This window comes from Stegodyphus dumicola, chromosome 1 (assembly GCF_044657685.1).
Source record: "Stegodyphus dumicola isolate Sdum_Otavi_A_Nest chromosome 1, ASM4465768v1".
NCBI lineage: Eukaryota > Metazoa > Arthropoda > Arachnida > Araneae > Eresidae > Stegodyphus > Stegodyphus dumicola.
In genome coordinates this window covers 39,517,060-39,536,788 of record NC_140768.1, presented here as the reverse complement: position 1 = coordinate 39,536,788, position 19,729 = coordinate 39,517,060, and the positions used below count along the sequence as shown (strand labels likewise).

Genomic DNA, 19,729 nt, shown 5'->3' with positions numbered 1-19,729 from the left:
GCTGCAGTGGTTTCATTTCTCATTGGTTCATGTCGTGTGTGTTTTGAAATGGCCTATGTTGCAATAATATCATGGTGGCAAGATTTCAGTCACATATTTTAGATTGTGTGGAAAGTAAATTTAGTATTAAAAGGTACGATGTTGGAATTGTTAACGAGTCTTTTGTTCATGGATGTGTTTATGAGATCGAAGTGTATTTTCGGAATTTCTATGGGACTTTTAAAATGGAGTCCGAAATGCGGAGCTGTTATGAGAACTCGGATGAAGAAGGGCGTTTTCGATAGTTCTTGTGTGGATTTGCAGTTAAATGCTTGCTGGTAAAGTATGTGGCTGTCAGCAGAGTTTAAGATTTGGATCGTGGTTTTCAAGTAGTAAGTTGACTTCAGAGGAAGTTTTTATCGTTACCTTCGAAATTTTGAATTGCAGAAAGACATGTGATATAGCAAAATCGTGGCACTTTTGTTCACAGATGTTGTGTGACTGGCAAAATTTTGTTAACGAATGTATTATATTAACTGCATTTTATTTTACTGTTTTTATTTTGTAGAATGTTATGTTCATTGCTTTTTTACTATGAACTTCTGTTGTTATTGTTGTTCTTTGAATTTTTTGTAATTTTAGTTATTTTAGTTTATTTTGTTGATTTGTGTGCTATGCCTAGATTGTGCAATTTGTATGTTTTTATAAGTTTAAACAGGATGCTGTATACATGGTATTCTTTGAAATTTATTCTTGTTATGCTAATTTATTAAAGCGAGGTGTGCGTAGTTCGTAGATTCGTTCGTTGCCTAGATTGTGCAATTCGTAGATGTCTTTTTAAGTTAAAACATATTGCTGTGTACATGGATTCTTGTCAAATGTTTTTGGTTAGAAATTGTATGTTTTTGCTATCTAAATTTTTTGATTTTGTTTCGGATTTTTAGCTTAAATTGTGTGTTCAATACATGGTTTTTGCATGTGCAAAAACTGCATTTTTGAGACATTTTAGGCTTAAAGTTTGAAATGTAGACAAAAAATTTAGATAGTAATATGGCACCGTGAAGTTGCTCGCCAAAAGTATTTGGCAAGAAATTTGTCGCCAAGTGAGGGCATATATAAGAGTAGTTCCATATCTAATATTAACTGCACTATTAATTAATTATACTAATTAATTTTTAAAGATAAACAATGTAATTAAAAACCTGATTCTTTAAATTTTGGAGAGCTTCTTCAATACTTGAAAGGTCAGGTGGTTCTAAGTAAGGAAATTTTCTTGCATCAGGTAATCCCATGGATAACAACTGCAGCAGTAATGAATCCAAAGGTACTCGCTGAATTTCAGGTTTTGTATAAGCCATCAAAGAATCATATTCCTTCTGTGAAAACATGCGAAAACAAACTCCAGGTCCAGTTCTGCCTATAATAACGTAGCACAATAAGAATTTAAAATAATTAGGATGATAATACACAACCAAATGATTAGGGAAAGAGGTCGCTTTACATTATTTCAACCTGAAACCCTACACTTTTGAATGACACAAAAGGAAAAAAATTAAGTTAAAAAAATGATAATGTAGTTTCTATTTTGATTTACAATAATAAATAATGGATGCAATCACATTGAATGCTACTGAAATGTTAGATAAGTGTAAGACCACATACGAGCATTTTTTTAATAAAAAGGGAGTAAACGGCACCAATTTAAATAATAACAATGCAAATGAAAATATTTAAAAATCATACCAGCACGACCTTTACGCTGTTCAGCACTTGCTTTGCTAATCCAAAATTCTTGTAAGCGCTGCATGTGACAGACAGGATGGTAGCTCATTTCTTTTACTTTCCCTGAGTCAACAACAAATCTTACACCATCAATTGTTACAGACGTTTCTGCAATATTGGTTGAAATAATACATTTACGAACACCTTCTGGAGCTATATCAAACACCTAAAAGAATTATTAAATAAAAGCAATAAGAACATATAGAAATAAACAAAATATATAGCCTCATATTATCTAACTCAGTATCCTTAGTTTCAATTTCCTGCAATATAGCACAGTCCAAAAGAAATTTACTATACAAAGATGAATGGTTTTAAATTTAAGGTGCAAGCAAATTTAAGAATTATCATACAGTGGAATGTAAAAGCCCAAATATACACAAAATTGATTTTTCCTCATCTATTCTAATAAGCAAAATATTCATGAACTTTTCAAACTGAAATTGCACTGCTTATTCACTGCTTTGATTTTTAAGAAAAAAGTGCAATTTTTATTACTCTGTCATCCAGTGAAAATGTATACTGTATTTATGCGAATCTAATGCGCCATCGAATTTAATGCACATCCCCATTTTAAAACTTTAAATAATAAAAAAATTGTTTGTCGGCAATCTATTGAATCTTATTTTATACAACAATGGATTTGTATATAAACTATCAATCAATGGTATGATAATTTTATTTAAATTTAGATACCATATTTTATACAACAATGGATTTATACATAAAGTAACAGAACATAGAATTAACCTATTAGTGGGCTATTGTTATGTGAAACAACCATTGTTAATTACCACTACCGTATATACGGTACATATCGTAAAGTATGAACATGAAATAAATGGTAACATTTCTATCTAGCTAACAGTTTCTACAATCAGTGATTAATAGTAAATGTCTTTATTCACTATTTTGATGATAACTTTTTTAGTCCCCTTCTCCGTAATGGTGTAGTTACGAGGCATATCAAACCAAATTGGCGTCTCGTCAGCATTGCCAATTTGCCCCATTGAAAAATTCTTTTCCTTCCAAAGTGTGATGACATACCGCTAAAATGTTAGTAGTTTTCCCTCAAAATCTGCAGGAAGCTTTTGGCATATTGTTGTACGGCGTCTTAGAAATAAGCCCATCCACTTCATAAACCGATCCACCATCGACAGCTAGCTTTAAACTCTCGTTTCGGTATTCCAAGAACTTCAGCCTCCTCTTTTGCTTTATTTCTTATAGTGTTGCTAGTCACAGGTTGTCCATTCTTCCTCCTTTCACGTACAAATTCCAAAACTTTTTCTTCAATTTTAGGGTGTCTTCCTTTGCGAGGGTCAGTGAATTTCTTTCTACTAGTTTTAGTTGCAAACAGTGCCAATTTCTGTTGCCGCCACAAGCGAACATTGCTCTCAGCTACGTTTAACTCTCTCCCAGCCTTTCTATTGCCATTTCTTTCAGGATAAAGAATTACTTTACATTTGAAAGTAGCGTCATATGACATTCTTCTCTGCTTGCCCTCCATTTCGTGACTACGTACTCTGCAGTTTGTATCCTCTATGCAATAATGTGTCAACGATAAATGTAACGGTAAATGTAGTCGAGAAATACAGTAATCCATTGTTACGATTTAAATTCGGTTGACGTCATCGGCGAACTGCTGACGTCATTGGCGAACTTTGCACTCGAATCTAATGCGCACCCCAATTTTGAGTACTACATTTGGCCAAAAACGATGCACATTAGATTCGCGTAAATACGGTATATGATACTATAAACTAAAGGTACAATATCTTTTCTTATTGCTTTGTCATAGAATCCAAGAATCCCTCCTTTTCTGTATGCGAAAGATATAAAAAGAGAAAAAAAAAAGAGAGAATTAAATGGTTATATTTTATAATTCCCATTCATTCATTTCTTGATAAAATATCCATGTACTCTAAATATATGAAACTTTTTAAATATTCTTGTTGGAAAAAAAGGGAGGCAAAAGGTTTTACTGTATTAAGTATAACTGTTAAATAATACTGATGGTTAATCCATGAATACTGTTGACCAAACTGCAAACTACTCATCTATTGATCTTCAGTGACAACTATTTCATTTATTGTGCAAGAGCTCACCCAAAATAGTTTTACTTTTTTCTAACATTTCTAACACTGTACCTTTTTAGTAATTTCTAACACTGATAATAAAACAATTACCCCTTTTTGCATTGTTCTCCCTATGTACACAGCAATCTGTTTTAGCTTCAAAAACCATGAAAGAATTGCACAAACTTGAAATCACACACAACTTGACACTGTGCACAGTGACGTTCCTCCCCCCCCCACATGTACACAGCAATCTGTTTTCCCTTAAAAAACATCAGAGAATAGCCCAAATTTCAATCCATAAAATTCATTCATTTAAGTAGTACACCTTCATGGAATATAAAATTTTGCATTTTTAAATTTTCGATAAAATGTCATATTTGTAAAGAAATATGATGCTTTCTTTTTCACCAGCTGACAATCTCCACAGTACCATTACAAATCCTTGCAAGTTGAAAATACACTCAAACACAAGAACGAACATTTATCAGTAAAATGATAATCGAATCTAAAGGTGGAAATCAGCCATTATCTGCTGCACATGTGCGTACCTGGGTTGTCACATAAATACATTTTGGTGATGCCATGGGTTGCCTTTTTTGGGAATATGGCACATTGCCTTATGAATACTTTTTAGAGGGTCATGGACCAGAAAAGATTATTGATTATATTACACTCTTACTTTTTATTTCTTTAAAATGTATTCTAAAAAATAGCATTTTATGGGATGACTCATGGATAAATAAAGTAGTAAACTTCACATGAAACAAATTCAAATAGTCACAAGTATGTGGAAAAATCAAATAATTAAAAATGTAACTTCAGATCTGACTACAAGATGCTGATTTTAATCTTTTCATATTTTTTGAATGCATATTAATTTATCAATTTTACATTGAGTTTATCTAGGACAATAAATAATATCGTAAAGTTGTAAAATGCCCTAAAGAGATTGAACAAAAATGGCAAATGCAAATTTAATAATTTTTTAAGATCTTGTACTTTTTCTTGTATAAATTAGAATAATTTTACTTTGTGATAACCCCAATCATGTCTTAATTTGATAAACATGCTGATGAATCTAAACTAGACACTTAACCACAGTGTAGTTTCTAAAGGTGCAATTCTTAGAATTCAGTTTATTTGTGATTAAAATTCTTCTTATAGTGTCAATTTAAGTTAGAGAATATATATATTAATGTAAAAAGGCAAAATAAAATATACAGTTTATTCTTGATTTTATTCATTTTTAACATGCATCTTTTGGAGAAAGCCCAGTTTAAAAAATACAAGAACCTACCATATTTCCATATTTATGTATATTACATGAATATTGCCTTATGTGTATTCATTATAACATACAAGATCTTAGAACCCAATATTATAGAAGCCTATCCCAATTCAGCTTCTTTTACATCAAGCTATAAATTTAGTACAAAAGGCAACTCTTTATAACGGGCTTATCAAAAATCTTTATAAAAAGACAGGAGAATGACAAATAAAAAGTAGGTTCCTAGAGTCCATTAATCATTACATCTGTAACATCATCTTGTAAATGATTAATAATAAGAATAACATAATAAACCACAAAAATAAAGTAATGAATAAAGGTGAATATAAAGAAGAATTAAGGTAATTTTCAGAAAACAGAACAAATAATGTGTCATTCATATTAAAGAAGTCATTAAAAACAAAAAAAAGTGATGTAGGAAGAGTTAGGAGTTATCTGAATTAGATAAAATTGCATATGCCAATACAGTACCTTACGATAGAATACGCAATGATTAACTTTTGGTGGCCAATGACTAGCTGGAGCTAAAGTGCACTGCAACAGAACATCCAGATGGTGTATAAAACAGAGGACATTCCAATGCTAAGGCATAACTTCCCTGTGAATGTAGTTTCATTAACTTATGTGGGCCAATTTTAAATACAAATCATAAAAAATACGAATTTTATTCGGACTGAACCTAAATTCTGAAAGAAGGAAAAAGATATTAATATATACATATTAAATTAACAATGAGGAGCTAAAATTTTGGAATCTAATTTTTTTAAAACTACTAGGATGATTTTCACATAAACTTGAAACTTTGGCATAATTTGAAGCATAGGACCAAAATGCAGAAATAAAGAAATCGGTCTGCCGTTTCAGAAAAAGTCCAATTTCGTATCAAAATACCTATGTTAGGACAATGCTATATATAAATCTAATATACATCCTAAGCTGGATTTTCGAGACACGTAAAATGCAAATTGAATTTCATCAATTAGCCCAGTATAATGCGAGATATAGAACTGAACCCTTTTTTTCGGGGGGGGGGGGGGGAGAAGACATCATATCTACTGATTTTCATCATTTTCAGATAACTCCTTGGTGAATCTGTTTTTCTGTTATACAGTGCATTACATCAAGTGTCAGCAATAAATTTAATGATTATCGATGAAAAAATAAAAAGATCAGATAAAAACCTTATCTTGTTCCTCCAAAGACAAAGTGCTATGCAATGGAAGGATAATCCATTTATTAGTTTTTTCAGCATATAACTTAGCTGCTTCTTCAACAATTGATATTTCTGTCATGCCACTTAAAAATATTAAAAGATCTCCTCTTTCCTCGGGTGGATATTTATCATCAATTAGATTCATGATACGAATGTAAGGAGCAGGATTTAATTTTCCAGTTAAGGTTTTCTGTTCTTCAACCGACAGAGGACAGTATTTTACTTGAATGGGAAACAAGCGTCCGGGAACCTAAAAAAAAATAATCATATGTAAGTAACGCAAGAATTCTGAGAATAATCTGGTATGGAATTAAACAATGATAATTAGAAAAAAACACTCAGGACCAAAATTTACATAGTGAACTCATTTTTTAAAAATTATTCAAGATAATTATAAAGAAAAAAAAAAAGCTGAAACACTACAGATTATACAGTTTTGAGTGACAAATGTGTAATTCATGTATTTGATGAGATTTGATTATGTATTTGATCACTACAGTAGAAATTAGTAGTTTATAAAGTAAAAGCGAAAATAATATTTTTGCCAGAATGTGGCTTTTATGTGCAAGTACTGAATTTGGTCAAATCATAATTTGATCAAATGCATTCTCACAATTAATTAAATGATGGATTAAGAAAGAAGGCTATCAAAAGGCTTGACTTGACCAATCCAAAGTAGAAATTTTTCCAAGCACTATGCATGCTATAAAAATGACACTAAACTATGGCATCCGCATGAGACAGGCAATGCTCACAAATTTGAAATAGTACTAATTCTTGAAATTGTCATATAACAGCTCTTTTGTGGCAATTGGTAGAATATGCACTCCCCTGACAAAGACTCGGGTTCTGTCCTTGACAGAAAACTTGGGTTTCAAAGAGCATGAGACTCTGGCATCGGACTTCAAATTTAAGTCCCTAGATGTCACTGCTGGTAGCCTTAGAAGACACTGGAAAGCAACTGCTCCATGGACAACCGCAATGGAGACCTGAACGTGATAAGAACACACACCTCCTCCATCTGCTCACCTACAGAATTGATGAATTAGACGCTCGTGCACCAACAGCACCTCGCTCTGCGAGTGTACAAAAGGGCCACACATCACGTCCAACAAATAGAGCTGCACAAAAATCCAACAATGCAATGATCAAATATATCAGTGCAAAGTGCTTGCAGTCATGGACTAAAAAATATAGGCACAAATTATGGCTGCAACTTGTATCTACTAATACTACATTACAGATGGTGAGAAAAGGAGCTACAGCGTCTGCATGAGTTAGTCAATGCTCGCAAATTCAAAAAAGTTGTAATTCTTGAAACTGCCACATGTGAGCTCTTTTGTGACGACTGGTAGAGCATTGTTCTCCCATGGCAGAGATTCAGGTTATGTCCTTGACAGAAAACTCAGTTTTTAAAGGATGCAAGACTGGCATAGCACTTCTAAATCAAGTCCCTAGATACCAGCCATGGAATCGACTTTTACCTTTCTCAATATCTACAGATATTCCATGCTGGAAAACAATACAATTGTAAAGACATAAAAACTGAAGTATAGCAAATTTCTATTGCAACAGATGCGAAAGCAGGGGCCATGGCATGACAAATGTCTTAATAATAGTAAAGCGTACTACATCAAAAACTAGTTTAAAGGATACAGAACCATAAGAATAATACATATTTTTAAAATTTTTGCTCTGTTCTTTCTTTTAGCTAGAGAAAAGGTTTGCAAATGCATGACTTAAATTTAATATACAGAAAATATAACATACAAAATTGATACATCTTACCTGAATAACAGGGCAGTTGGAAAAGTATTCAGAAAACAGCTCAATATTGATTGTTGCTGACATTAAAAGTATTTTAAGGTCTGGTCTTTGCACAGTTAAGCACTTCATTATGCCTAATAAGAAATCACAAGACAGATGTCTTTCATGTACTTCATCTAAAATAACAACTTTATACATAGACAGCATTGGATCTGTTGATACTTGTCTTAATAATAAACCCTCAGTCAAAAATAAAATTTTTGTATGAGCTGTTTTACTTTTTTCAAATCTTATTTGATACCCAACCTCAGAGCCATATTCATTCAAAGTTTCATAAGCAACTCTTTTGCATAAAGATATGCAAGCAATTCTCCGTGGTTGAGTGCAAGCTATACTATCATAACCTGCTGCCATAAGATACTGTGGTACTTGTGTTGACTTTCCACATCCAGTATCACCAGCAACAAGAACTACTTGGTTGTTTTCAACAGCTTTTAATATATCATTTCTATATTTGCTTATGGGTAAATTTGCCTGTGCTTCACGGAGTTTCTTTATTTTATCTTCATGTTGCTTTTTGAGACAATCAAAATATAACTTGATAATGTATGCAAATTCAACAATGTGATCACGAGTCAAACTAGATTCACTGTCATCATGAAACAAGTGTCCACGCATCATCATATCATCTAACTCTTTTGAATCAATTGAAAATTCATACTTTGGCTTTAGTTTATCACAAATACTTCCAGGTAAACCTAAAAGAAAATATAATTAGCATGCTCTGTAAAGGAATATGAAATACAATGTGTATTTATAGTTAAATTTAATCAATAATTAGAATTTCAGTTCTCAGACATCATCATTTGTCATCTCTTGAATCTTTTTAGTGATTTTCTTTTCTTGGGTGTTTCTCCCATCATAAACAATATTTTTCTTAACGTTCCCACAGTTTGCAACAATACTGCATTAAGATCATGTTCTTCCAGGCTTCAAGCATTATAATCATTCTAGGCAATGATGAGTTATTAGCCACATCACTGTCAAGAATGACAGGGGCAATGATCAGTTGCTACCTAAACGTAACAATCCACGTAAATGTAGCAAAAAAAGGTGTGGTAATAGCTAGTGCAGGATAATACTCTTTATTTTAGTGCCTTCTATAACCTATGTTAGGGTTAAATAGTATACCCTACAAGGGTCGCCAATTTTGGCAAGATATCTAGGTAGTGATCATAGTATGTAAGCACCTGCCTATATTTCATATTATTGAAGGAAAAAAAAATTACTGTAAATTCCAAGATACATTTTTGAGTACTAAAAAAAACTTGCATTTTTAAAATAAAGATTAAAGAATTTCAAATTTAGCACAAAATGATCATTTTGTAGCACATCATTATCATGTCAAGGCATAGCTGACAGGCAAAATTCATAAAAATAATGATACCTTGTTTAACAAACTCAGCTTATGAATTACTATAAGAAATAAATAAAGTGGTACAGGCAAGGTATTCCTGCAATTCCATACAAAAGTATAACAAAGGTTCTAATATTGGGCAATCACACATGAAATAAAATTATATTTCAATCAAGGAATCATGTTCAAAAAAAATATACAGAACGAAGCTCGAAATTTAGGGGTCCAATATTCAGAATGATCTAATTAATATATGGAGCTACAGAGCAGTAGTTTTTTTTTTTTTTTTTTTCTTTTTCTTAAAAAAAATTTAGGAATGCAGAATTCAGTACTCGAGGAAAAGCAAATGCATCATAAAAGTGATTTTTCTCTGAATTAATTAATATTTCTATATGTTAATTTCAAACACCTGCTGGTCAGAGAATCACACCATCATTGCCAATGAAAATATTTTGACTAATGTTAGCCTCCATCATACTTTTGGCTTTTGAACAACTGTGGGGTTTGGGAGAAGGGAGTAATATTTTGATATCTGACCTAAACTATAAGTCAAGTTCCACTGTTTGGAGTGAGGTGTTTCTAATATTTGTTTTCTTTTGTTGACATTACAGCGGAAAGTGAGAAAGAATGAAATTCAGAAGTAATTAAGTTCAGTTAAATAGTTAAATTGCTCTCTTCATTACACGATGAGCACGGCGCTGGTCCCTGGGGACCGGCAGTGTCATCGTGTAATGAAATTTACTTTCCGAGTGGCCGCCGTCAGTCCCTGGGGACCAGCACTGGAATTTTCCTTTGGCTGGCGTCGGTCCGCTGGACCGACAGTATTAAAGTTAAAAAATAAATATAGTCTCAATGAAATGTGATCATATTTAGTTTTAATGAAATGTATTGAAACATTCTAAACAAAAATACGGCTTAGCTCGCTGCCAGCTGAACGGAAAGTACAGCAAATTCAGTGCCGTGCTCAACGTGTTAACTATTTTGATGCAGTTCATTATTTACTGAAGACTACTATTATTATAGCTATCTTACAAAAATCAAAGCTTGAATTTTTTATTACGTTTTATTTTATTAAGATATTCTGATGCTGTAGTAGGATCTGCAAAGCAAATCCACGTTTGGTAATTGCCTTCTATAGTGGCCCTGGGCGCTAGCTCCAATTCAGGCTTAAGAAAGTGCAATTTCAAAATTAGACAAAACAGCAACCATATTTTAGCATAGATTTTGAAAGTTATAGAAAGCAAAATTTTAATGCAGAAAAGCAATAATAAATGCAAATGACATAACAGAAGTTTTCTATTAATATAGAAATGTTCCAGTGAGCAATTAACTAATGGATGGTGATGGTATGTTTTAAACCCAAAAATGTAATATGGTTTCAAATCCAGAAAATATTTCTATTGATAGTGACAAAAGTAACTAAAAGACTGAGAATGAAAAGATTTCGAATGATAATTTATTCTGAATTGTCAACATGGCACCTACAAGACTTGAATTTTGTAACAGAACAAGAAATTATGCGCATCTAAAAAATTAAACAAAAAAAAATTAACACAAGAAATGCAAACAGCTTTAAAACATAACATTGAAAGAAATGATTAATAACACAAACAAATAAATATAGTTTTTTCTGTAAATTTTGATTTCATTAAAATCATAAATGGTTCATTATTTCACAAAAACTGTTTTACATTTTCAATTTTATAATCTCTATCTGACATCCATCTTATTAATTTTAAACTCATGATCTAAAATCCAGAAATTCCAAATATCCCGAATTGCTAAAATCCTGGTAAGTCTTGAATTCAGATATCATACTGTACTACTTACAATTCAGAGAAGTAAAAACAATATATACTTATAATATACTACAGTAAAAAATATACTGCTACTAAAAATTATTTCAGAGCAACGAAAAAATTATGAAATGCAAAACTCCTGCCAGCATAGAGGAAAACCTGATGTTCATTTTTACTAAGATGTGGAAAAATCTCAAATCCTATTTCCTACTATGCATTTCTTCAGCATTTGATAACTTATTCTACTTACGAATGAACAATTCTGGAAAAATACTCAGTGAAACAATGGCTGAGTAGTAATATCACATTATACTGGTAGTTTGATACAAGATCTTAATAATCTAATCTGATGCAATCTGGAATATGCTTTCTATGTAAAGTTTCAATTTTTTACATTTATGAAAGTCGCATTAATAGTATTTAATAATTCTCTGAACAACAGAATTTGCTATCCCCCCTTTTTTTTTTGTAAAATCAAAGAAAATATTAATCAGAGCATTATATTTAAAGACACGAAGACATTGATAAAAATATATCTAATTGAATTTCTAAAACATTTAGTGACTAAAATTAATAATTTTAAGGAAAGTCATAAAAAAATTTTAAAATAAAGAAATTTAAAAGATTATATTTTTTATCTGATTCTTTTAAATAGAAAATGAAGTTTCTTAAATAAACCTGGCTAAAGTGCAGAATCACCCACTTACTTGATTGGCGTTTGTTTGGCACTTTTTACAAAAGTAAGAAGAATTGGATTTTTGTCAATTTTCTTTGACTTTTTAAGTGAAAATAGGTCGATGTGTACACGGATAAAGCCAAGGGAGTGTGCAATGCCATTTTTGTGCAATTCTGGGATATTTTTTTTTCAAGTGAAAAATACAATGTGTACATGGATACCGAGTGTGTGCAATTCTTAAAAACGCGCCAAGCAGTGGGCGATTCTGCACTTTCCCCATAAAGAAGGGTGAATTTTTTTCAGAAGTTAATTTAATGAGCTACTCTAAAAGCCTACTTAACTGGCCATTACAATATATAAATATCATGGATTTCAGACAAAATGCAACAAATAAAATATATTTAAATAATTAAAATGTCAATAACCTTCTCTAGATTGCTTTTCTTTCATAGCTGCCTTTTGCTGCACCTTCTGATATTTGCTAAGAAACAACCAGAACTCATCATATTCAGGAGAATTCCTTAAAAGAAAATTATCCATAAAAAATATGAAGAAAACAATTTAACCCCTTAACTGCTGCGGGCGTATATATACGCCTTGCTCAGCCGATGCGTTAACTGCCCCAGGCGTATATATACGTCCTTCCAAACTGCTATCATTTGCTTTGCGCTGCTACACCTAAAATTATTCGCAAAGTTAACGCATCGGCTGTGCATCTGGGCGCATCTGGGGGGCAGTTAACGCATCGGCTGAGCAAGGCATATATATACGCCCACGGCAGTTAAGGGGTTAAGCAATAAATTGCGCCTTCAGGAAAGAAATTGCAAGCATAGATTGTTGTTACACATCAATTAAAAGTAAAATTTACTCAAACATTACATGCATGTTTCACCATAAATAAAAAAAAGCTCATAACTACGCAGTGTTAAAATTCCAAGCACTTAATCAGATCCATAAATTTTTAAGTACCTAAGGAAAAATTAATTTTCCATAGAAAACAAGAAAATAGTTGGATGCAGTGTTTTAAGAATTAAAAAGCAGAATAATAAAATTTGTTTTCATACAGTGAGCCATATAAATGCCAATTGCACAAAGAATTTACTTGAAAATTAGTTCGAGAACTGGATTCTTTTTACTTTTATAAGCTCAGTAAAAACAGTCATAACATAGGATGAATATGGAAGGAAAGATAATGTAAAAGGGCATAAGAATGCACATTACACATTTTTATATCTGTTCCTTTTCCTTTCATATCTTAATTATGACTATTTACCCATAGTTAGTTTTAAGAGTTAAACAGATTCAATACTTTATTGTTCTAAAAGTAAATTCAACTTTTAATTGGCATTTACTTGGCTATATGAATCTTGCTATTCTGCTTTTTACCATTTAGAAATATTACTACATCCAAAAATTTTTTCCAATATTTTCTTTTTTTATACTTAGCTTATAAATTTTTGATTGAATGCTTGAGGTTTTATCATTACATAATAGTCCCCTTTTATTTATAAGCTAAATGTTCTTACACCACTGAGCAAATCACCCTTACCCGATCAATACAGCAATATTCACTTGTAGTTTCTTTTTGCTATAAGCCTAACATATATAGAGAGAGAGAAAGAGAGAGTCAAAAGAAGCATAACATTATTTTAAAACTTGGGATCCTAAAAGGCAGCTTAAGAATGATTACAAAATTATTTTAAATGATAAACAAAAAACTTTGCCTTTTGTTAATTTAACATCTTAAGAATTTACAAGAAAAAAATGTTCATTTTTTATACCTAATTCTGCAGTCATTTTAAAACAGTATTTCTTGCTTTAAATCTATATAATTACCCCATGCTAGTTCATTCAAATACAGAGTGTATGTACTGATATACAGTACAAAGTCCAAAATCTGGACGTCCATTATCCGGAATGATCTAAAATCCGCACCTCAGAACCACCACCACCGTTTTCTCATAAGCATGCACATTTAATTTCCCCCTCTGCACACAATAAAACATCTGGAGAGTCCCGATTCTCAATTTCACTTCGACACTAAATAAAATAGTACCTTGTTATTGAAAAGACAATCATTTTACCATAAATTTGTACGATCAGTAATTTGGCTCCATTGCTACATATCTGCTTGGCATACATCTCAAACCCAAACATTCCACATAGATACATCGTTGATCTGATGCCAGCCTGGTGAATAATTATTCATTATGCTTTCCTTTCATCACCGCATGTTTATCAAAACATGACAACTTGAGTAATGACTCATGTAGCGATACCTAGACAATTTTTTCTATGTTAGTAATTAAATAATAAAGGAGTGCAGTAACCTTTTATGTTGACATTACACTTGGCGATGATTACAGATTTAAGTTAAATACACAAAAATATGTTCACGGGGAAAACTTTAACAAAAATTTCTTTTCATATGCTAAAAATAGATTTTGTTGATGATACTCATAGACCCAAAGATTACATTAGCGGTATTTAAATTAAGAATAACTGATTTGTTATTCACATAAACCCAGAACCAGCACCAGGGCACATATGGCCGCATCAAATCACAGAATTTAGGGCCCACAGAGACTGCATAAGGTGGTAAGATATCTAGCACCGGCCCTCAATAAACAGCCCACCATATACTGCTTAAATATATGGTAGGAATTTAAGGTACTATTCCGTTTTGAGGACCATAAAAAAATTGCCGCGAAAATGTATGCGCAAAAGCGCCAAATCTAGCAAACACGCCCACTTAACAGCGAGCCAAATCTAGCACACGCGCTGATTTCAAATTGCGTAAGTTTAGATAGTTCTATATTTCTTAAGACGCCATTGAAACACTAGTTTAATTTGTAAATCCTTTTTTGATAACACTATGGATTTAACAATTTTGGAATTGCCCAGTGACGAAAAGTCTGCACTAGAATTTTTTCAAAGAAAAGGCATCATTCATTATGGAAAATTATGTTTGAACAACCAACGAGATGAAATTATGCTTTAGCGATAACTCAGTAGTGATGCAGGAATCCATTCAATTATGTTTAGCCTTTTTTTATATAAATTGTAATGATCTGAAATAATTATTTACTCTTATGCTTCCATTCAATTATATTTAGCCTTTTTATATAAATTATAATAATAAAAAAATATTATATGAAATTAACCTTTCATCTAAATTAAAACAATAATCTTAGATAGTTATTTACTATTATACTTCCTTTATTGCATTAGGGTTGCCGCAATTATTTTTGGCAGCACTCTGGCATCAACAATAGTTTGGCGATTTTTTACGGTCCTCAAAACGGAATAGTACCGAATTTATTTATTCAGAATTCTGATAAGCCTTAAGCATGTGCAAGAAATAGACACAAATATAATAAATAACTAAACTAATACAATTCAGGCTTAATTGTCTCAGAGCGCAATAGAAGCAAGATAAAATTTAATGGAAGAACTTGTCATTAGTCGTCAAGCTCATGATGCATAGCCAAATATGTATAGTGAAGAATAGCTAAATTTGACGACGATAGCCGCTAATTTTAACGGTTTTGTATATCGCAAAGCAAAGGGGAAATTTTCCAATTAACGAATTTCTTTTTTTTTTTTTTTTTTTTTTTAAATGTGGAGAAGTGGTAATAAATGAAGATGATATAAAAGAAGTTTTTCATTGTGATAACAATGCTTCTCAATCATCAATCAATTAATGAATGGCAAAATCTGTAGTATGGTTCTAAATCCAGAAAATACCGCTACCGATAGTGAAGAAGTGACAGAGAAGTTACTAAAACGAGAAAATTTCGATTGACAAGTTAGTCGGAATTCTCGGAATAGCAGCTACAGAATGTAACTAAACAAGAGATTATGTCTGTCTACAGAATTAAAGAGAAAGTATTAGCACAAAAAAATGAAGCAACTTACACAACTTACATTAAAAGAAATGTTTAATAATGTAAACAAATAAATATTAAGCTTTTTTTGTGCAAATTTTGATACCCTTTAGATCATAAATACTTCATTATTTCATAAATCACGATTTTATATTTTTAACTTTATAATTTCTATATGCCATTTTACTAGATTTAAACTGATGATCTAATATCCGGAAAAATCCCAAATCGGGAATCGCAGAAGTCCCAACGAGTCCGGATTTTGGACTTTGCACTGTATAACTTTTGAAACATAAAGTTGAGATACTGTATACATTCATGTAATGTACACACTTTTTTTCCTAAAATTACATCACTAAAATGCAGGTGCAGACATTACACGAGTCATTCAAATAACGTGCTTTTTCTCGTGAGTAATTTTGGATGTAAATTTCATTTCAAACAGCCAAGTTAAGTTCTAAGTGGAAGAAAATAGCATAAGCAATAAAAGTATAAAGTTTAAAGTTGTCCAATAGCTACCTAAAATTTACAAACTCACCTTCTCTCATCCACGTATATAATTACCCCAGTTATATTATCAACACTTGATGTTTATTAGCTCGCACAGGAGCACAATACAGAGGCACAAATCTCTATAATCTTATGTCTATACTTCATTATCATAAACTAAAAAATTAATATTTTTTAATTAATTTTTATAACTAAAATAAAATTCTTGGCAATTAAAAATGTAAAGTACCATGCCAAAGAGAAACAGCTGCAAAAATAATGCAGTTTCAATAATTTTCTGATATTTAAAGATATTCAAAATGTATGTGGATACCTTTTTATCTTCCCTCTATCATTAAAAAATATTTTATTCAGGGTCCTGCGATAATCTGTCCAAGGAAAGTTTGGACGAAGTGCTTCCATATATACTTGATCCTTATTAGACTTTTCTTCTTCTTGAGTACAAAAATCTCTTCTCCTTTCATTAGAAATATATTTCTTTTTTCTATCATCTTCATCTGAACTCACATAAGTAGAAGAATGTGCATCCTTGTGAGATGATTTATACTTTCTTTTACTCCTTTGCATAGCTAAACCTATAAATATAAAAGAGATATTGTTTCAAAAAATATTTTTTATGCATAGCTAAATAATAAATATTTAAGAGAAATCTCTCAAAATTGAACAGAAGTAAAGATGAAAATAATATGCCTTCAATAGCATTAATGTTTTATATATATATGTGCTAGTTACAATCGATACATGGTACATGGCTTTTAAATTTTCAGGTTACATTTTTCACTATTATGAGCCATAAAATGAAAATTTTGAAAAGATAAAAGAGAAATTCATTACAGATTATAAAAAAAAATTAATTTTAATCCAACTAAATCAAATTATTTAAGGATAAAACAAAAGTAATGTACCAATATTGTGAACTTTTTGTTTTTTCAGTTGCTCTAGTATCCAGAAAATTAAAATGATACTTAGAAAACATTCAGTTCAATTTTCAATACTTCAAATTCTGAACTTTTGTATTGGTAATGAGAATTAAATAATTTTCCTGTAATGAATTTTTGAAAAAATATCACCTTTTCATAAAATTGCACCACTCTATTTTATTTAATAAAATTATTAATTTACGACAGAGATAATCAGATTTTTAACACCCCAATTCCTCATCCGTTCCATTTGAAATTTATTTTTAAACATATATCACATATAATTTCAGAAGTATTTAAATAATAAGCAAAATAGTTTCATAAGAATAAATTGAATTTAAATAAATTTAATTTAAATACAAATTTAATTAATTCTTTGCGCCATTGCTGCAAGGAATGAAATTTAAATTTAAACAAATTTAAATTTTAACAAACATGTATATACATAAAAAAGCAAATTTAAAGTTAAAATTTTTAAAAAAATGCATTTCTAAAATGCACTGGTTTCTGAATTAATTTTTCTGAAAAATTTAAATTTTTTAAAAAGTTTAATTTAATACTTGACTTTACATTGCTTATTTCTCACAAGGCTTCATTGGTATTTTCCTTTTAGAGCTTTAATTTTTAATTGTTAATTTCTAAAGGTACCACTTTATTGGTATTTCTTTTTGGACATTCTTCACTTTTTACTTTTGGTTTTGACTTTTACCCTCGCCTGCATGAATGACAAAACACGAATTGAATGATTCTCGATTCTCGAGAGTTAGGTTTGGAGGCAACTTCCCCTTGATAAGTCTGTCTCCTGCCTGCTCAACAGTCATTCACTTTAGCATTTAATTTTTTTTTTTTTTTTTTTTTTAGATTAATTTTAATTGCTAAATTGGTGAATTTATTTTCATGTTTGGTTTTGCACTTGATTTACTTATGCTATCTGAATTTAAATGATATTGTAGATTAGTTCAAAAATTAATTCTTTTATGTTTGCATATATTTTTTAATTTTAACTTTAAATTTGCTTTTTTACATATATACATGTTTGTTAAAATTTAAATTTGTTTAAATTTAAATAATAAGCAAGTTATATCTCGTAATTTGAATCTGCACACAGGCACAATACTTAAAAAATAGCAGTAATTTAACATATTAACAGTTAAATGAATGAATTAATATTAAATTATGAATTCTCTAAAATGAACCAAGTAATTTTCACACAGACTACACCACATTTATTCAATAACAGGTTAGTAATTTCCTCGGCAATAGTTATCAATCCAAGAGCAAATTTCCAGATAGGCTTTGTTGTAGTAAAGAATCTGAATTGGGAGTGTTAAGGGATAATTTTTATTTATATTTTCTAGGAAGTGTTAAGGGATAATTTTTGTTTATGTGACTGTTTACGAGGCAACGATAATACGTCCAAGAAGATTTACTAGTGGTTCTGGTTTTAGTTCCTTTTCTATTATGTAAAATAGTGTTTTAATTTTATATTCTGCAATGTGATGTTCTTGCGTAAAATAAAATATTTAAAGTAAAATATACTGTTATACACGCATATAAATTCTTAATAACTTAGAATACGACTTACCTTAAACATAAAATAGTAACACATACATAACGACTACATAAATTTATAAGAATAAGTTTCCCCAATTCATTTACTTCTCAAGAATTCATTGTGCTTTCAGATAGCTCGGGTTTCTGCTAGTTTTTGAGTTTTATAAAGAATTTAGAAACAAATTGTGACTTTTACTCCTTTAATACTTCAGTAGACTTTAATACTTCAGTTCCATTCGTAGTTTCGCAAGGTATAAATTTCACTCAATCCTAATTAAATATAAAATTACCAACTATATATTAACGCAAAGCGAAATTAAACGCAATATAACAAGACGACTGTTTGGTCCTGTCAGTGCACTTGTATATTCAGACTTTCTGCCAGAAAATTGCCTTTAATTTCATTTTTATATTTTCTCAACGATGTGTAATATATACTGGTTATCATAAATTAAGGAAAAATCACAAAAATAGAGATAACTCCGTCAAAAATAAGCCAAACCGTGTAACATTTGTATATGTTTCCAAGCAAGAGTAGCTGAGTAAAACTGCTATATGCAAATTAGTGGAGCTGTACTCGGAATACGTCATCTGCGAGAAGCATAAAAGTCCATGTTTGAGAGCAAGCCCAAATATTTTACTATGATAGTGACATCAGAAATCTGAGATAGCCAGTTCGTAACAATGATCTCCAGGCATCATTTGCCTGCAGAACTACGACAGAAAGCCACTGGAAGACTGGAGGCAGTACAAAATCAAACAGAAGTGGCCAGATGGTTAAATGTGAGTTCTGTGGTTATAGACCTTGGAGCCAATTTCAAATCACAGATTCGGCACCTAGAAGCTAAGGATGGCCAAC

General features: G+C 31.0%; 1 protein-coding gene across 1 annotated transcript in view; it reads right to left on the bottom strand.

Annotated features, from left to right (window-relative positions):
- Positions 1–19,228, bottom strand: part of LOC118183417 (putative ATP-dependent RNA helicase DHX34) — a 57,822-nt gene extending 38,594 nt beyond the window's left edge. Inside the window, exons 1-7 of the mRNA XM_035352937.2 lie at positions 18,902–19,228; positions 16,710–16,971; positions 12,425–12,519; positions 8,129–8,865; positions 6,309–6,590; positions 1,723–1,927; positions 1,182–1,396 (exon numbers count right to left, since the gene is read on the bottom strand). Of these exons, the coding sequence (XP_035208828.1) occupies positions 1,182–1,396; positions 1,723–1,927; positions 6,309–6,590; positions 8,129–8,865; positions 12,425–12,519; positions 16,710–16,963 (1,788 nt within the window). The 5' untranslated portion in view covers positions 16,964–16,971; positions 18,902–19,228. The remainder of the gene's footprint in view (positions 1–1,181; positions 1,397–1,722; positions 1,928–6,308; positions 6,591–8,128; positions 8,866–12,424; positions 12,520–16,709; positions 16,972–18,901) is intronic.
- Positions 19,229–19,729: the final 501 nt, after the last annotated feature.